The sequence below is a fragment of the Lactuca virosa genome, chromosome 6 (assembly GCF_052849685.1).
Source record: "Lactuca virosa cultivar CGN04683 chromosome 6, Lactuca_virosa_CGN04683_v6, whole genome shotgun sequence".
NCBI classification, from domain to species: Eukaryota; Viridiplantae; Streptophyta; class Magnoliopsida; order Asterales; family Asteraceae; genus Lactuca; species Lactuca virosa.
The window spans coordinates 60,609,395-60,627,997 of record NC_136431.1 but is presented as its reverse complement, the minus strand read 5'-3'; the positions used below and the strand labels follow the sequence as shown (position 1 = coordinate 60,627,997).

The window sequence follows — 18,603 nt, the reverse complement described above, 5'->3', positions numbered from 1 at the left end:
ACCTTTGATATTGGGTTAAATCCCTGATTATTAATTATGGTTGTCTTTGGGTTATGATTAGTATGAGGAGTCGTGATAACAGCAGCTCGAGTGTGCGATTCAGTTATCTTCAGTTAGAGGTGAGTCTTTTCACTATGCTTGTGGGTCGAAGACATCAATGTCGACCCACCAAATTGTTTATGTGGAATGCTAGTTGTTATGTGACTCTTACATGTTTGTATGATTGGGTTGAAATAAACCCTAGGGTTAGGCCCATTATTGTAGGATTAGGTTGAAATACACCCCAGGTTTGGGCCCATGACTATTTGATGGGTCGAAAGAAACCCCATGGCTAGCCCCATGATTATATATTGGGTTGGAATATAACCCAGGGCTAGGCCCAATTGTATGTTTGGTATATGGTACTTTGGTAAACTCATTAAGCTTTGTGCTTATATTTTATGCTTATGGTGTCAGGTACTTCCGGTATGAAAAGGAAAGGCCCGACGTGATAGCACAACATCATCCCCTCATGATTTTCCGCACTATTTGGATATTTGTACTGTGATGCTTTTGATGTTGTATTTTGTGACTTGGAGACATTTGATGAATCAAAACTAATGTTTATCTATGATTTTTGGGTCGTTACTCTCTCTCTCTCTCGTTTGTCTGTGGATATAGGTCACATTGATCGAACCACGTTAAATATTGTGTTCAGTTTTGATTAAAGTTTTTCAGAAGTTTTATTTCGTTAGTTTCACCGAAGTTTGTTTAACATTTGTCTGAAGTGCTTAACTTGTTTTGTTATCCCAACAAATTAGTGAAAATGTAGGAGCCAATGAGTTTCTACGACCTCGAAGGAATTCTAAATTGATATAAACTTTTAAAGAAGAATCTGAGACTAGAAGTGAGTAAGTTGTTGAAATTGAATATGGACTTTGTATCATAGAATTATATGGAGAAGACGAGAAACAACATATTACATGTTTTAAATTTTGGTATTAAGCCTTGATTCAGTTGTTGAAGACTCGAAACATTTTGTATTTTGATCTTGTAATCTACTTATTTTGCTATGATACATATTTGATTTTCTTAAAATAAATCGTTTTACAATTTACGTCATCTGACTAGTCATGGTCTTACTGGTCCATAGGACCGACTGACTGGCGCCAACCGACTTTACAACATTGTCTAACATTAACAATTATTATACTTTTGGGTGAAAAACTATCATTGGTTTTATCTCTATACGGTTATAGGGTTTAAGTTGGTCACGTTTTCCATAGCTAATTAATTTCTATTTATAGATATATTTGTATTGGAAATTGGTGTGTTTGGTAGCATTCCACACGCCAAGGGAAGCATGAATCTTGTGTCATCGTAATCATTTGAAGTAACTAATACCATGGATTCTATTTCTCGACCATAGTATCCATAGGTACCTTATGTATATCAATGATACCCTTAAACCACATTTATTGAACTACTTATCATTCAAACATTACAATTCTTGTGAGAAGCCTAGCAGCCTTCATATAAGAACCCTTACCTCTCACTTCACAGCTTGGAATTCCAGCATGGCAGAGCCTAACGCTGGCGGCAGTTCATCGGAGGGTCGCCGGAAAGCCACCAGAAAGCGGACCGGAAGACCATTCAAATCAGCACCACCACCGGAATCCGGCCAAACTCCCGCCACCACTCCTTGTGGAGCCTGCAAGTTCTTGAGAAGAAAGTGCATCCCAGGGTGCATCTTTGCACCCCACTTCACCACTAACCAAGGTGCCGCCTTGTTTGCCGCCGTGCACAAGGTGTTTGGTGCCAGCAACGTGTCAAAGCTCCTGATGCACCTCCCGGTGCACCGGCGACCTCATGCGGTTGCAACCATCTCATATGAAGCTCAAGCCAGGTTGTTTGACCCTGTTTATGGTTGTATTTCAACGGTTATTGGTTTGCAATTACAGGTAGCCGCTTTGCAGACTGAGTTAGCCATGGTTCAGAACCAGCTCATAAACAATAGAGTTTTGGTTGCAACCACGATCCAGGGCTCACTTCAACAACCAACCCCGGTGCACCACCACCTTATGGCACATACAAACGGTTCATCCGCTTTGAATAACAACATGCTTAACATGAACAACTTTGATCCTTTTGTGTTTGTTGATGAAATGCTTTAGTCGATGAAGGAATGGAATCGCAAGCACATGGAATAAACAACGTAATGGAATTAAATAAGCAAGGTGATGAAATGAGTAGTGACGTTTCATGTTTTGTTGACTTGAAGGAATGGAACGAGTAATTCAAACATGTAGTGTGTAGTTTGTTATGTATAATTAGAAATTTAATTTGAAAAATATAGAGAAAAAAAAAAGAAGTTATTTTATAGAGAAATATTATATAATTATATAATGTTATAGAGATTGCATATAAACGAAATACATTTCATAGTTGTGGAGTTTGATTTTCCTTTTGGCCTCATTGTCGCTAAGGTGACCACGTATAGTTTTTTTGTTTGTTGAAATCCTTAATCTAACATTTTAAATAGTGAAATAAATATTTTACTCGTCACTTTTAAAAAAGTGCTTACAAAAATAAAAAATAAAATTCTAAAAATAAATACCGAGAAATCTTATAAACAAATTAGAGTAAATTACACAAATGGTCCTTATGGTTTGGGGTAATTTGTACGTTTGGTCTCTAACTTATTTTTTTAACTAGGAAGGTCCCTACAGTTTTGTTTTGTTGCGCGTTTGGTCCCCGTCTTACCTAAAAAGACTATTTCGCCCTTGATTTTCTAACTTATTAAAATAAACACACCTCCAACCCCACTTCCACCTCACCTTACCTTACTTTACCTACCCCACCTTATTTAAATAAATTTAAAAATCAATGGCAAAATAGTCTTTTTAGGTAAGACGGGGACCAAACGCGCAACAAAACAAAACTGTAGGGGTCCTTCCTAGTTAAAAAAATAAGTTAGGGATCAAACGTGCAAATTACCCCAAACCATAGGGACCATTCGTGTAATTTACTCAACAAATTAGGGCAAAATACAAGAAGTAGCAATATAGTTCCAAAATTTTCCTTATAGCATTGTATTTTTTTCCCCATATTACAACATAGTAGGCTTTCAAACTATTATTTATTACAACTTTACACTTTATATAAATTCACAATTTATAGCAATGAGATTTGAGTTATGATAGGCATCACATAAGTTAACATGTTTTTATGCAATATGATTTTCATATAGGACACACACGTGTGATACACATCAGACGTTACAAAAAAACTTTAAAACAAAAACAAAAACAAAAAAACGTTCATGTTTAACTCATGAAACTGCTCATTCTATATATTCTTACCCATATGAAATGATTATTAATTTTATCAAAATACGACACATGTCACCATATCATATGGGTAAGAAGATTAATAGGAAGAAATGGTAAGAAGATATTTAATTTCTCATTAATTTAATAAAATTTTATATATCCTTTACCCGTAGTTTTCATGGGTCGTAACCTATTAAAGTTCAATAAATCAATACCAATACACCTCACATTTGCATTCCTTTCTTACATGGCAAACAAACAATTTTTTTAAATTTTTTATTTTATTTTGCTATAATACTCGATTTTTTTTCATTCTACTCTAACACTACCTAAATTATTACAATACAATAAACAATTGTTTGAAACCAAAGAATGTTGTTTTGCCTTTTCTCGAACAAGTGTAATAATTATCGAATGGAATAAAGAATAAAATTTAAAAATTGCATTTGTAATTTGTATTATTAATGATTTGTGATTATATATGTTTTATTATTGTTCAAAAAGTGGTTACAAGACCAATACCCAACTCTTCTGCTAACTCATCCCATACGGGCAGAAGTATCAAAACAACTAGAAATATGGCCACTGTCACCACCGTTCTCCTCCATGTCCCCACCTCCGTCACATCATTCAGGCAAGGTTTTTCCGGCGACCTCTGTCAAAATATCCCAAAATTAACCTACCTCATATTAAATACAGTATTTAATATTACCAATATTTAAACACCATGAATTTACTATACCTGGCAAATTAGTACATATAATCCCCATGGAAGCGATAAGGGTCCACCAAGCTACAAATTCAAAAAAAAAAAAAACTTTATTTAATTTTTGTATTAATAAAAATGGTTAATTACATAAAAGACCCTAAATATTGGGTTTTTTCAATAAAACTTCAACTTTATTTTATTTTTTCATTTTTTCCAATTTGGCCCTTACATTTTTCAATTTTCTGGGATTACACCTCAACTTTATTTATTTATTTTTCTAAAAAAACCCTTAATTGTTTGTGTAAAACCCGGAAGATTACTAGTAAACCTGCTAAAAGGACCAAAATGGAAAAAAAAAGGGAAAAATGTAAGGGCTCTTTTAGAAAAAAAAAAAAAAAAAGTTGAGGTTTAAAAAAAAAAAAAAAAATCAATATATTGGGTGTTTTATGTAATTAAACCTAATAAAAAATATATCAAAAAATATGAATTATGAAAGAATTCGATAAATATAATATATACCACTCCAAACCCAAGTAATGAGTAAGTTGTTAAACCAAATCCAACAAGTGCTTCTTTCCCAAAAGCACCCTGTATTAGATGCATTATAGTAATATAGTATTAGTAAATTTAAAGGTTATAAATGTAAATAAACAAAAGAAATGGATACCTGAACCATTCTTCCGCCATCAAGGCATCCAACTGGAAGCAAATTCAAAGCCGAAGTAGTCAAACCACACCTGAAAAGAATCCACAATATTTCATATTTTTTATATTAAAAAATTAAAAAAATAAATAAATAAACATCAAAGAGTACATTACCAGCCAGCAATTACAAGAGGATGGATTGACACTGTGGCCCCATGCATCGCACTGCATAATAGATATATAACAATAACATTTAAATAGAAAACTATGAAGTAATATTATAATTCCATTCCTTTTTGATTCCATTCCATCGAACCAAACAGGACAACGGAATGGAATCATCCAATGATGTTGAAAGAGAAAAACATACGCATAACCTAATGTGGCTCTACTTATAAGCCCAAGAAGCAAAGAGCCTTGAAAAAGCATGCTAGGAACTTGAACCATATCAGCTGCAGCATCTGGTTTTAATGAAAGCAAAAGCCCAACACCAAACATTGAAAGTGACAATGCAGCACCTGCAAATGGGCCCGCTAAAGATATGTCCACTTTCGTCTTTCTATCAGGGAGAATCGATTTAAACTAAAAAAAAAAAAAAATTATATCAGTTTATTTATGCTTCAATATAATAAAAGAAAATGAATATACACCTACCTGAGTAATTGCTCCAAAGCTTCCAAGGGTGATATTTGGAATGAAAAATGGAATGCTTAATTTCACTTTCTTTGGGAATGCTGCAAGAAAATGTCCAACTTCCTGTATGTAAAGATTAAAGAATCAACATTAAGGGTATGTTTGGGAATGCAGCGAGAAAATTCTCCCGAATATACCCTTTTATTAATTCTGAATAGCATAAAAAGGGTAAGATAAAAGAAGTTGAAAAATGGATTTTTGTTACATGAAATAACTGAACACCCAAAACTCCATATGCAAGTGGCAAAGCGGCTTCCACAAAAGGGTAAAGAAGTTGCATATCTGGTGGCTCAATGGCATCTGGATCTGTAAAGTACTTAACCACTTCAGGAGGAAGTCGATTTATCTGTTGAACAACATAATATTATTATTATTATTATTATTATTATTATTATTATTATTATTATTATCAATCAACAATTTGATTTAGTAATTATTACAAAATATTGGCATTTTGATACCTGAGAGGCAATTCCTAGCTCAACAGAAGAACCAATGGTGAGAACAAACAACAAGAGAGCAATAACATATTGCCAAAGGGTTGTGGGCCCGGGTTCCGAGACTTCTTTTCTTAGCATACCAAAGCTAACACGGGGCCCACCACGTGGGTCGGGGTCTTCTGAGTTGGGTTCTTCTACCATGAATAGGTTGTATTTATCTCCCATGATTTCGGATAATTGAGTTTGGAGTTTGGTGAAAACTTCTTCTCTATTGCCCCTAAGATTTCCAAGAAAGAGAATACCTTCACCTAAGTCTCCAAATGGCTCCTCTTTTGTTACCCAAAAGGTTGAATACCCAAAAAGTGTGTCCTTTATGAGCTTTACATCAGAAGGATCGACTTTTTCGGGTCCAAGAAGTTCCATGAGCTTAAAAGAGTCGACTTGAAAGTTGGTATATGATGATGAAATTGGAGAAATTGTTGGTGGCTACAAAAGAAGATGATGATGATGATGCATCAAAAGTCAAAATCTATGGAGCAAATTTTATATTCACATATTGTTGAAATTCACTCTTTCAGAAAAAATCACACTCGCATCTTTTCAATCAAAGAACAATTAATAAGAAAAGGAGTGATTTTTACAATAGTGTGGGCAAATTGACAAGTTTAAATGCGAAAAATAACTCATTCATCCAACACCTGCTGTTATTTTTTCCATTTTTGCAGGAAGAATGGTCCTTTACAATAGTTTGAAAAAATCAATCACTCAACAAAGAATTAAGCTGAAGCATAAACAAAACAATGTGGTAGTGAATTGAATGTCAATCAGAGAAACTCACCCTGGACGAAATAGATGAAGGCGGAGGAGGAGGCACGGGCTTCTTCTCGGAATCAGCCTCACCACCGACAGTAGTCTCCTCCGGCGAAATCGTTGCCAAATTTGAATCCTTAGACATATCGTCGTCATCTCCTCCATTGCCACTGTTGCCATTATTATTATCACGACCACTAGCAGAACACTCAAATCCTCCAATAAACCTCTTGTTATCACTATCTAAACCTATAATTCGCCGCCTCTTTTTCGATAATAGCTCTCTACTAGACAAAATATAGATGTTCTTCATGGTCTCATCATTCCTCCTGTTGTAAAGTGGAAATCGCTCCGCTAAATCGATACGATTAGGTCTTAAACGGAACCCTAAATTCAGTGTGCTCGTAAAACTACAGCTCGTGAGTGTACTCATTAGGAACTGAGTCAATTTACTACCGATTCTAAAGCAAAAAATGAAATAAAATACTTTACCCTGATGCAATATAATTCCGTGCGAGTGACTTATAAGATATGGGTATGAACACTACGAACCAAAATCGTATATGGAATTGGTGAAATTCTGAGAGAGGGTAGAAGAGGCAATGGTACCATTTTTTGAGCAACGGGAAGCAGAAGCAAAAGGATAAATCTTTATTTGGGGAAATTTTCGAATAAAGATTCTTTATCTGAAACGATGGGCAATTTGGTGATATTTTTGAGATTGAACAAAAAAAGGCCTCGCGCTCCCGGCAAACAAAAGTTTTATGTTTTTCCTCGAACACTTTTTATCTTTTAAATTCTATTTGATTTTTATCTTTGCTTATGGCATAAAAACCCACAAATTTATATGAAATTATCGGATTTATCAAAAGTTCAAATTTATGTCCGTTTTTGCCTCAAACTTGCATTAAACTGGTTGTTTTTGCCTATTAACCGGTTTCCCTTTAATCAACCGGTTACCACTTGCTTAGTTGGAAAACTCTTTAACGTCGTTTGGGAGAAAACCCTAAGTTCGTTAGGGACGTTAAAATGTCGCATCTTCATCCTCCTCTATATCCCGATCATTTTTCACCTTTTTCCATTTCGTCGACTGAAATTCTGTATACACAAAGGAAAAGCTTTACAAAATAGGCTTTTCTTGAAGACCATTAGGGTAAAATTGTTCTTCGAAAGGTAAGATTTTTACAGGTCATGATCTTGTTGTGTTTACATTCAATATTTCTTGAAATTGGTTCCTAAACTTATTGTGTTTATGTAGGAGGGTGTAATGGCTTCATTAGACGAAGGGTACGCCGACCCTTTTGTTGGCATACATGAGCCATTTTTTGGCTTGAGTGAAATGGATTTTGAGCTCCACAACATTTACATGGACCATGAACCAGAGGAAGAATTTGTGTCCTCACTTGATATATCCTAAATGTTCTATTAACTGATGAAAACCTACGAAACTCTAGTATAGCAGATGAAATCAAAGCATAAGTGTACCATGCTACTGATTGTCAGAGTGAAAAGCAACTATAGAATTCATGACCCAACCATCAAGTGGGACAAGATGGTACCAAAGCTTGGTGACATCTTTGAATCCTCTGTCCAGCTGAAGTTTTATGTCACCAATTATGCAATGTCACATGATTATAGAATATACTTTGAAAATATGATAGTAAAAGAATTGTAGCTATATGTGGCAAGAGGAATGAGGAGAGTAAATGCCCTTTCAGACTTTATGTTGCATGGATGTACAAGGAAAGATCTTTTCAAATCAAAGCTATGAATTGTGACCATAAATGTTCTAGGCAGTTTAAGTTTGGATTCATTGTTTCCCCTGAATGGATTGGAAGACATTATGTGACTGAAATTGCAAATAAGCCAAAGATGAAACTTTAGGAAATGATTGATGACATCAGAAAAAGGTATATGTGTGTAGTATCTATAGGACAAGTTAGGGAAAGGAAATGGGCCAAACTTTTAATAGAAGGTAAACTTACTGAGCATTATGCAAGGATATGGGATTATGCCCATGAATTGTTAAGGTTAAACTTAGGGTCCATATGTTAAGTTGGTGTAACAACCAATCCATATGGAAAGAATTATTTTCACAGGTTTTACATTTGTTTTGAAGCATTAAGTGTTAGCTGGAAAAGAAGGTGTAAGAGAGTAATTGGGCTTGATGGGTGCTTTCTAAAGGGGCAGGTGAAGGGTGAACTGCTAACAACCATTGGTAGAGATGTCAATAACCAAGTCTATCCAATTGATTGGGCTGTTGTTGATGTGGAAAATAAATCCATCTAGACTTGGTTCCTTAAGTTACTCAGTGGTGATCTAGACCTTATTGATGACAGGGGCTTGGTAGTTATATCAGATCAACATAAAGTAAGTTCCTTTATAAAATATTAATCTTTTTCAAATTACTTATAATACTTACTTGTATTATGGTTTTTGTATAGGGTTTGTTGCAATCTGTTAAAGATATATTGCCACATGTGGAGCACAGGCAATGTGCTCGACATATATATATATATATATATATATATATATATATATATATATATATATATATATATATATATATATATATATATATGTGTGTGTGTGTGTAAATTTTAGAAAAGCTTACACTGGGTTGGAGTTCAAGAAGTTGTTTTGGGCTGCAGTTATGAGTTGTGTGGAAGGTGATTTCAAGAGACACATTGAAACAATTAAAAAGCTCAATCTTGGTGCATATGAGCATATGATGTCCAAAGAACCCCAAACATGATGTAGAGCTTACATGAGTACAAGGTATTCTTGTGAGGCAGTGGAGAATGGTATATCAAAGTGCTTTAACTCCATTATTGTGGATGATAGGGAAAAAACATCGATCACAATGATTGAAGAAATAAGGATATACATCATGGATATGTTTGCTCACGTAATTGAGGAGAGCACTAAATGGAATACCCGTATCTGTCTAGCAGTGTTAAAAAAGATGAAGCTTTTTAGGAAGCACATGAGGTAAAACTCTAACATGTAACTTTTGTTTCAATTTCATTAGGTAACACTTTAAACATACTAACACTAAACTTATGGATGTAGTTTTGCTTAATAATTCATAGTCAAAAACATATGTTTGAAGCAAGGAAGGGATGTGATAGCTACATGGTGGATTTAGATGGAAGGCACTGTACCTGCAGGTTATGGGATCTGGTTGGGATCCCATATGTTCATGCCATTGCAACCATCAACTATATCCATCAAACACCTGATGAGTATATTGATGACATGTTTTCCAAGGAACAATTCTTTAAGTGTTACTTTACTAACATTAGTCCAATGAATGGTTCAAATCTATGGCCTCAAACTGAATTCATAAAGCCCTTACCACCAGTGTCAAGGAGAATGTCGGGTAGGCCAAAGGTCAATAAAAGAAGACATATAAGTGAAAATGATAGAAGGGTACACACCCGAAGAATTATAAGGCACGTTAAGTGCTTTGAGTATGGCCATAACCAGAAGGGATGCAAAATGCAACCAAAGAACCTGTCCATATGCCACCAAATAAGAAATGAAGGCTAAGGAAGGAACAATGTGAACCCATTTTTGGAATGATGTTTGGATAGGTTCCAAATCGTTCTCTTATCTTTTTCCCGGTGGTTTTGGATTTGTACAAGGACTTGATGGTTAGTGATATACTTTATGTAGGTCTCACAATGAAGTCTGTACGATAGGGTACTGGGTGTGGGGCTGAGCTGGAGTAGTAGGAAAAGTTAAGCAACTTGATTCATGGCTTTCAACTTTCATAAATGAGCGATATTTTGGGTTGGTTATTGAATTACTATGATGTCTTCACGGTTGCTTCTGCAATAAGTTTTTTATACTTAGCTTTGCTGTCGGGTGGGTTGACGGCTACTAAATAGAATAATCATATTCATATCAAATGTAATATTTTGATATGGAAAATCAGTTTGTAGTGTATTCTAACTAAATAGAGACTTGCTCGCAAATGCTTACATTTGAATTTTGTTATTTGCCTGATTTGTATGGAGGGTGTTGAGCCCACCTCCCACATATTTTGCCAATGTCCTTTTTCACAGGGCTTTTGGCCCTTATTGTCGAGTGGTGGAAATGGAGTTCCCTATTGAGTTGACGATTGATTCGTTGATTTTATGGGCTAACAGCTTGCATTTTTCTGTGTTACATAGAAAAGTTTTGATGCAATAATGATTACTTATTGTTGGGCGTTGTAGAAATTTTGCAATTTTTTTAGTACGTTCAAGAGTTATATTAAAATTATATTGCTAAATAACATATGATCCTAAGGGTCACACTAACAACAACTTGATACAAATTGATTATTTATTAGAAATTGATTTTAATAAATATTCATAAACTCTTATAATAATTGGAAAAATATTTATTTCAAGGAAATATTTATTTTACAATACAAGTAACAAATTATTTCATATGGTATGAATATAATATGTCATGTACATCTTTTTGGACCTAATAAACCATTTATTTTTTAGCAAAAAGACAAAGTTTATAACTTATAAACTTTGAGTTTATAAAATATAAACTCTTGACTTGTCTTTTCTTCTTGGAAACATGAGATGAAGAGAAAAGACATTTGCATTGGTATAATGCAAAAGAATCAAACCTAGGAAGATGTGTTCATGACATAGGGGACAAAGCTGTCTAATGGTTAATAACTTCTGGACCATAATTTCATTATAAATAAGAGGTGAGTGCTCTCATTTTTCTTCACTCCACTCTCCTTAGCCGAGAGCTCTTTCTTCTTCCCCATCTTCTCTCTAAAGTCTTGAACTTTGAAGATTTTTGTTGCTTGCATTCTCTCTTTAAGTTATAATCTTGTTTTGGCTTAAAAGCTTAAGAGTTGTAACTAACATTACATCAAGTTGGCACATTGTTGGTGTCTCAAGGGTTCATCCTCACTCCATCAACTTCCAAGCCTCCCCTAGAGGACTCAAAGTGCTTCAAAGGTTGTTACCACTTCTTCCTTCTATGGTTGTGTTTTAAATCTTTCCTTTACTTGCAAGATGATCCTTGGTGGGTGATAAAATGTTTATGTTATTTTACAAAACTCAAGTCTTCCGTTTGCCATTATTTGTAGTTTTGAAACTAGTTTTTTTTAATAAAACCCAACAGGTTATTGGATTACTATGATGTCTTCACGGTTGCTTCTGCAATAAGTTTTTTATACTTAGCTTTGCTGTCGGGTGGGTTGACGGCTACTAGATAGAATAATCATATTCATATCAAATGTAATATTTTGATATGGAAAATCAGTTTGTAGTGTATTCTAACTAAAGAGAGACTTGCTCGCAAATGCTTACATTTGAATTTTGTTATTTGCCTGATTTGTATGGAGGGTGTTGAGCCCGCCTCCCATATATTTTGCCAATGTCCTTTTTCACGGGGGCTTTTGGCCCTTATTGGCGAGTGGTGGGAATGGAGTTCCCTATTGAGTTGACGATTGATTCGTTGATTTTATGGGCTAACAGCTTGCATTTTTCTATGTTACATAGAAAAGTTTTGATGCAATAGTGATTACTTATTGTTGGGCGTTGTAGAAATTTTGCAATTTTTTCATTTTTTGGAAGGTGAAGTCGAGAAAAGCTAGTCTATTGATAATTGAAAATTATTATTATTATTATTATTATTATTATTGATTTTCAATATGCATATTCTTGGTTGAAAAATCCAACCCTTGCTTATATGACCTTGTAATTTCTCTTTTGCTAACTATTTACTAGTTTTTATAAATCATCGTTGTTCTAAAAAATATACACTATACTATCGGTTAGGTAGTAGGGCTCTGGTAAGAGATTTAAAGAGCTCTATCAATCATTAGAAGGAATTGTGGTTATGGGTTAAGAACCATCATTTCTCTAATACTATGAGACAATGGATGACTGCAATGCACGATACAATGCCGACGTTGCTTATCGACGGATGAGGAGATTGTTCGTGACATAGACGAATATGTCGTTATCGGTGAAGATTTTTCTAAACACATATTCGTTACTTATGGATGAGCACTACACGACATTTAGGTAGGAAGTACCTGAGTTTTATGTTGTGAGAGATGGTAAGTTCTCTTATATACTTTTTCTCGATCAATTCTCTGCTTCCCTCCCTTATTTCTATCTCTTAACCCCGCTCTTGTGCTTTTTCACAATTACAATCAAAGACAAATACACATTGTAATTTTTGTTTCTTCTTTTTCATTCACAACCAAACACACATAGTATGTGTTTTTCTTTCTTTCCCTTATTGTGTACATAAGAGACCAAAATCTCCTTTTGACTACTTTGACCAACAATATCTATTTTTTTACTACTAATAAAAATCCAAAAATATTGTTAAAAATACCAAAATTGTATTTCTGCTTCCATTTAATACATTATCCATAAAACACATATTCTTTTAAATTAAATGACTAATAATTTATTTATTTTTATTGATATTTTTAAAACTTTTTGGCTTTTAATTCATTTTTACCCAATAAAAACAGTCTTTCGTTAATCCCAATTGTGTATCATTTGGTTAGTTGATAATAGGGATAATGACTTAAATATAATATACTTTTCGATTTGTATCCATTTAGTCACTGAGTTTTTTTTTTCGTTGACATTAACACATTCAACTTATTTAAATTGTACACATCCAATCTTTATGATCGGCTACTCCATGTAAGCCGAAAAAAATAACTTAATAGGACAATATATTTCTCACTTTGTACACATTTAGTCTTTATATATTTTTGTTGCAAAATAAGTCCTTATTGTTTTTGTACACATTCAGTATTTATGACAAATTTTTTCACGTTTTGCTCACAACATCCTACGTGGGACAATCATTAATGAGGTGTTCAGGACTGTTGATGCTCACAACATCCTACGTGAGACAATCATTAATGAGGTGTTCATGGATGTTGATGCTAATGGTCATCGTGGCCTCAATTGCTTGGTTGTTAGGTCTTGTGGTTTGACTTAGATATTGTGTTGTAAACGTCGTAACTTCTTCATATAATCTCATATTTTAACGATCTTTATATTTGTGTGTTCGTATTTGAGTCTACTACAACTTTGGTTTAGATTAAAAAGTAATATATTTCTACTTACGATCTTTATATCCATGTGTTCTTTATGAATGTATGTATGAACGATTTTTTATTAGCAGTCCAACGAATGATGAATAACGCATGAATATAAAGATCGTAAGTAAAAATATATTACTCTAGATTACTCCAGTTATTAATGTTAAAAAGTAATATATTTTTTCTTGTGATTTTATAAACAAAAACGTTCATACATACATTCATAAAGAACATGTGGATATCAAGATCATAAGTAAAAACATATTAGTTTTTAACGAGAGTAGTTTAAGCGAAAGTTTTAGTAGACTCAAATATGAACGCATAGATATAAAGATCGTTAAAATCCGAGTTCGTATGAAGAAGTTACGATGTTTAGAAGAATACAAGACTTAAGCCAAACAACAAGACTTAAACAACCAAGTAGCCGGGACCGCGGTGACAATAAACATCAACAGGCCCGAATACCTTATTAATGATTGTCCCACGTAGAATGTCGTGAAACAAAACCAGTTATAGATATTGAATGTATACAAAAACAACAATGACTTTTTTTGCAATAAAAAAATAAGGTCTAAATGTATATAAAGTAAGAAACATATTATCCTATTAAGTCTTTTTTCGCGACTTATGTAAAGTAGCCAATCATAATGATTAAATATATACAATTTAAACAATTTGAAATGTTAAATATAGATGGAAAAAAATGAGTAACCAAATATATACAAAGTAGAAAAGTATATAAGTGGAAAAAGTTAAAAAATTGAGTGAAAAAAAATAAACTTGTAACGTACAAGGAGTTTATGCAGCAAGGGAGGATAAGATTTGCTTCAATCGATCAAGATGCCAAAGCCCATACGTATACGTATTAGATTATTGTTAGACTACGACAGTGCACGATCTTGAGTGCCCCGTAGCAGCAGCTAACATCTTTCACCACCGAAACTCCGCATTCTGCGAGATTTGGGGGTTTAATCTGTTATTTATCCCCAAATTTCTTCTATAAACACTTCGATTTGTGGAACTAAATCGACTTTGATATGCAAAAGCTTGGTGGATGCGCTGGAGAATGTTGGGGTGGATTCGTGGGATGTTTAGTGAGGAGAAAACAGGTTGATGCAAGTGTCGCTAGAGCTGAGGGTTTTCAGTTGGCCAAACGTCTCTCTGTTTTTGATCTCATCGCCATTGGTAAACTTTCAATCAACTTACGTATCATCACCTTTCACCTTTCATCGTCTATCTATTATTGATTACTTCTCGGATTTACATTAAGTAAAATCGATACATATATATGTTTAATATTTTGTTGATTAATACAAGCTGTTTCTCCTAGTGTCGTTATGCAATGAATTTGTTATATATGTATGTATGATGTTGGGATGCATTGGTTTCAATTAACCTAAAACTTAAATCCAAATTTATCAGGAGTTGGAGCAACAATTGGAGCTGGAGTTTACATTCTTGTTGGAACAGTTGCTAAAGAGCAAACAGGGCCTGCAATCACAATATCATTCCTCATAGCCGGAATAGCAGCTGGACTTTCAGCATTATGTTATGCAGAACTCGCATGTCGTTGCCCATCTGCAGGGAGTGCATATCACTATTCCTACTTATGTGTTGGAGAAGGGTAATCTCGTAATTTTCCTTTAAACAATTCTCTTATCTCTTATTCATATAATCATATTTTCTTTCTGCAAATCAACATTCTATCTCCTTCAACTTCCAGTGTTGCTTGGTTGATTGGTTGGTCCCTAATTCTTGAATACACACTTGGTGGAGCAGCAGTCGCCCGTGGCATATCCCCAAATATGGTGCACTTCATCTCCTTCTTCTTTCAACCTAATTTATAATATCAATTTTCTTTTTCTTTTTCGAATTATAATTTCAATTTTAAACAGGCCGTGTTTTTTGGAGGTCCAGATAAGCTTCCTGCTTTCTTAACCCGACCCACCATTCTTGGAATTGTAGTTGATCCTTGTGCTGCTGTTTTAGTCTTCATTATAACTGGACTACTCTGCACTGGAATCAAAGAGGTATTTTAGTCCTTTCAATTAATGATGACATATTCTTAAATTTTATTATACTAATAATAAAATGAATACTTTTAGAGTTCATTGGCTCAAGGCATAATTACAACCATAAACGTTATAGCCTTGCTTTTCATCATAGTAGTTGGTGGATACGTAGGTTTCAAGACTCAATGGGTGGGATATAAAGTTCCAGGCGGGTAATATGTTCATTTTTTTTACATGTGTTAAATTACCATTTTACCCTTGGCAACATGAAACATGGTTCTGATTTTCAGGTATTTTCCATATGGAGCTAATGGAGTACTTGCTGGATCTGCAACCGTTTTTTTCTCATATGTTGGTTTTGATGCTGTAACCAGCACAGCAGAAGAGGTAACACTAGTGATTGTGATTGTTCTTTATGAAGGGTATAATTGTAATTTTCATAGTGTTTATATTATAGGTGAAGAATCCTCAGAGAGATTTACCTATTGGGATTGGAGTATCATTGTTTACATGCTGTGTTTTGTATATGCTTGTATCTGCTGTTGTGATTGGCTTGGTGCCATGTTCCCAATTAGACCCTGATACCCCTATCGCCTCTGCTTTTGCTAGTTATGGAATGAATGGAGCAGTGTAAGCATACGCCATTTCTTTCTGAAGGGTATAATTGTAATTTCATCTTCATTTACATCTAAAACCATCATCATGATTTCAGATACGTTATAACAATCGGATCTGTTACTGCTCTCTGTGCTGCTTTAATCGGTGGAATCCTTCCTCAGGTATATATATATATATATATATATATATATATATATATATATATATATATGCATATCACATTATTAGTTTTTAACAAATCTTCTTGACTTTATTTATTTTAATTAATATATAATCATACTTTTGTTGCCATTTTCAGCCACGAATCCTAATGGCGATGGCAAGAGATGGTTTACTTCCATCTTTCTTTGCAGATATAAACAAACGAACTCATGTTCCAGTGAAAAGTACAATTGCAACTGGAATCTTTATTGCTTCCCTTGCATTTTCCATGAATGTTGACCAATTAGCAGGCATGGTAAGTCGTTTGACTTTTTGACTTTCTTGACTATTACGAAATTACCCTAACAACCACATTTCATGATGTCACTACACTTCTCTTTTTCAGGTTAGTGTAGGGACATTATTGGCATTTACTGCTGTTGCAATTTCAGTCTTGATTCTCCGATATATTCCTCCCGAAACTACCCTTCTCCAATCACCATCCCCAGAATCAGAATTCAATAATGATAATAAAGATCTTACTCAAAAAGGTGCATCCAAAGTATGCGTCAATTCTTGTTATTACAATTATTATTCATTATTTTTCTGTTTATTACATTTATTTTTCAATTATATAATAATAATTTTATTACAGATAAAGGAGATGAAGTAAGAAGAAGGAAGATGGCTGCTTGGAGTATATCCATTGTTTGTGCAGGAGTGATTGTGTTTGCATCTGCTGCTTCAGCCAAAGCCATTCCGATGTAAGTCGGAATCATGAATTCCATTCCATTGTTGTCATTTCATCTCATATTCTCATGTGTTAATAACTTGTATCTTAATCAGTGTTCCTCGGGTCGCATTATGTGGGCTGGGATCAGCTGCGCTATTGTCCGGTGTAGCTGTGTTGACCAGCATTGACCAGGATGATGCCAGACTCACCTTTGGAGAAACTGGAGGTATCTTTTTAATCTATTAAAATTAAAGATTTAATACTACGTTTATTTTATTTTATTTAAAAATGTATTATGCTTCAGGTTTCCTATGCCCATTTGTGCCATTTCTGCCTGTTGCTTGTATTCTTGTGAACACCTACCTTCTTATAAACCTTGGGTGAGTTTGTTGGTTTTATTTATGGTTAAGACATTTTTTTAGAAAAAGTATTTTTTTTTTGTGTGAAATTATTTGATTTTTAATTGGGAGATTTGTTAAATATACAGAATTGGGACATGGATACGGGTTTCAGTGTGGCTGGTGATTGGTGTGTTGGTTTATGTGTTGTATGGAAGGAAACATAGCTTGCTAGTAGATGCTGTATACATGCCAATTATGGATGAAAATGAACATGAAATTGATGACATTTCATAGCATTTTTGATTTTTTGTACAACTCACATCATGTTTATTTGGTAGTGGTTATGTTGTAAGCTATGTGAATGTATATATTTGGAAAGAAGTTAAAAAAAAGTCGATGAAACTATTGCCATTGTCCTGTTTTAGTCCATAATTTTTTTGTCTGTAAAGTTTTTTTTTAAAGTATTTTCAGCACTTAGACCCTTTCTTGAATGAAGTGTTAATAGACATAGACTTTGAGGGCATAGCATAGTAGACAAAGTTCTTAACTACAATACCCGTACTATTACTTATTTTGGACTTAATACCTTCTAATTAGTAATTACATTCTCATTTTTTAAAGATCAACATTAGTCTTGGACCAATGTGCAACCATATCTTTTCCCACAACTACAAGCTTCATATATATTTCTTTATTGCTTATTTTTTAAAGATCAACTTTAGTCTTGGACCAATGGATCACCCAATTAAAATATAAAAATCAAAATATTTGGTAGTTATAACGACTTGGTATGATTTGGATATGGACTCAAGTGTTCCATGTCCAATCCATTGAAGAAAATACATACAAATGGTAAATTATGGAGTCATGGAGTTTTGAATGGTTTTTTCACCTCTATCAGTAGTGGTTCCCACAGTCATCCATCTAACCTTGATATTGAGGATGAAATTAGTGATATCATTTGATTTGAGTATAAACTAAAGTGTTATATATCCAATTCATTGATGAAACTTCATTCAAATAGTCGATTGTTGAGTTTTGAAGTTTCTGATGT

The 18,603-nt window shown here is 34.0% G+C and overlaps 2 protein-coding genes and 1 pseudogene across 2 annotated transcripts; 2 read left to right on the top strand and 1 right to left on the bottom strand.

The window, feature by feature from the left end:
* Positions 1-1,556: 1,556 nt before the first annotated feature.
* LOC145121574 (LOB domain-containing protein 20 pseudogene) lies at positions 1,557-2,153 on the top strand (annotated as a pseudogene).
* Positions 2,154-3,738: 1,585 nt separating this feature from the next.
* On the bottom strand, positions 3,739-7,329 carry EGY1 (Peptidase M50 family protein). The gene is made up of 10 exons (XM_079056286.1): positions 6,637-7,329; positions 5,820-6,284; positions 5,564-5,704; positions 5,320-5,421; positions 5,036-5,247; positions 4,840-4,890; positions 4,688-4,757; positions 4,540-4,608; positions 4,054-4,104; positions 3,739-3,966 (listed from the first exon to the last, which is right to left on the bottom strand). Exons 1-10 carry the CDS (start codon positions 7,039-7,041, stop codon positions 3,808-3,810), a joined length of 1,725 nt encoding a protein of 574 aa, XP_078912412.1. The 5' UTR covers positions 7,042-7,329; the 3' UTR covers positions 3,739-3,807.
* Positions 7,330-14,569: 7,240 nt separating this feature from the next.
* On the top strand, positions 14,570-17,981 carry LOC145120614 (cationic amino acid transporter 2, vacuolar-like). Its single transcript, XM_079056411.1, has 14 exons — positions 14,570-14,889; positions 15,127-15,328; positions 15,428-15,512; positions 15,600-15,734; positions 15,810-15,928; positions 16,007-16,103; positions 16,174-16,346; positions 16,429-16,495; positions 16,633-16,791; positions 16,882-17,026; positions 17,131-17,239; positions 17,322-17,434; positions 17,513-17,588; positions 17,696-17,981. Exons 1-14 carry the CDS (start codon positions 14,742-14,744, stop codon positions 17,841-17,843), a joined length of 1,776 nt encoding a protein of 591 aa, XP_078912537.1. The 5' UTR covers positions 14,570-14,741; the 3' UTR covers positions 17,844-17,981.
* The last annotated feature ends 622 nt before the right edge of the window (positions 17,982-18,603 follow it).

What these genes read in the sequence shown, in the direction of transcription:
- LOC145120614 (XM_079056411.1), top strand. Translation starts at nt 14,742, where the DNA reads ATGCAAAAGCTTGGTGGATGCGCTGGAGAATGTTGGGGTGGATTCGTG. An exon ending in TATGGAATGAATGGAGCAGT is followed by an intron (nt 16,347 to 16,428) that starts GTAAGCATACGC and finishes TCATGATTTCAG; the next exon opens with ATACGTTATAACAATCGGAT. An exon ending in TCGGTGGAATCCTTCCTCAG is followed by an intron (nt 16,496 to 16,632) that starts GTATATATATAT and finishes TGCCATTTTCAG; the next exon opens with CCACGAATCCTAATGGCGAT.
- EGY1 (XM_079056286.1), bottom strand. Translation starts at nt 7,041, where the DNA reads ATGAGTACACTCACGAGCTGTAGTTTTACGAGCACACTGAATTTAGGG. An exon ending in AGCTAGGAATTGCCTCTCAG is followed by an intron (nt 5,705 to 5,819) that starts GTATCAAAATGC and finishes GTTGTTCAACAG; the next exon opens with ATAAATCGACTTCCTCCTGA. An exon ending in TGGGTGTTCAGTTATTTCAT is followed by an intron (nt 5,422 to 5,563) that starts GTAACAAAAATC and finishes CTTTACATACAG; the next exon opens with GAAGTTGGACATTTTCTTGC.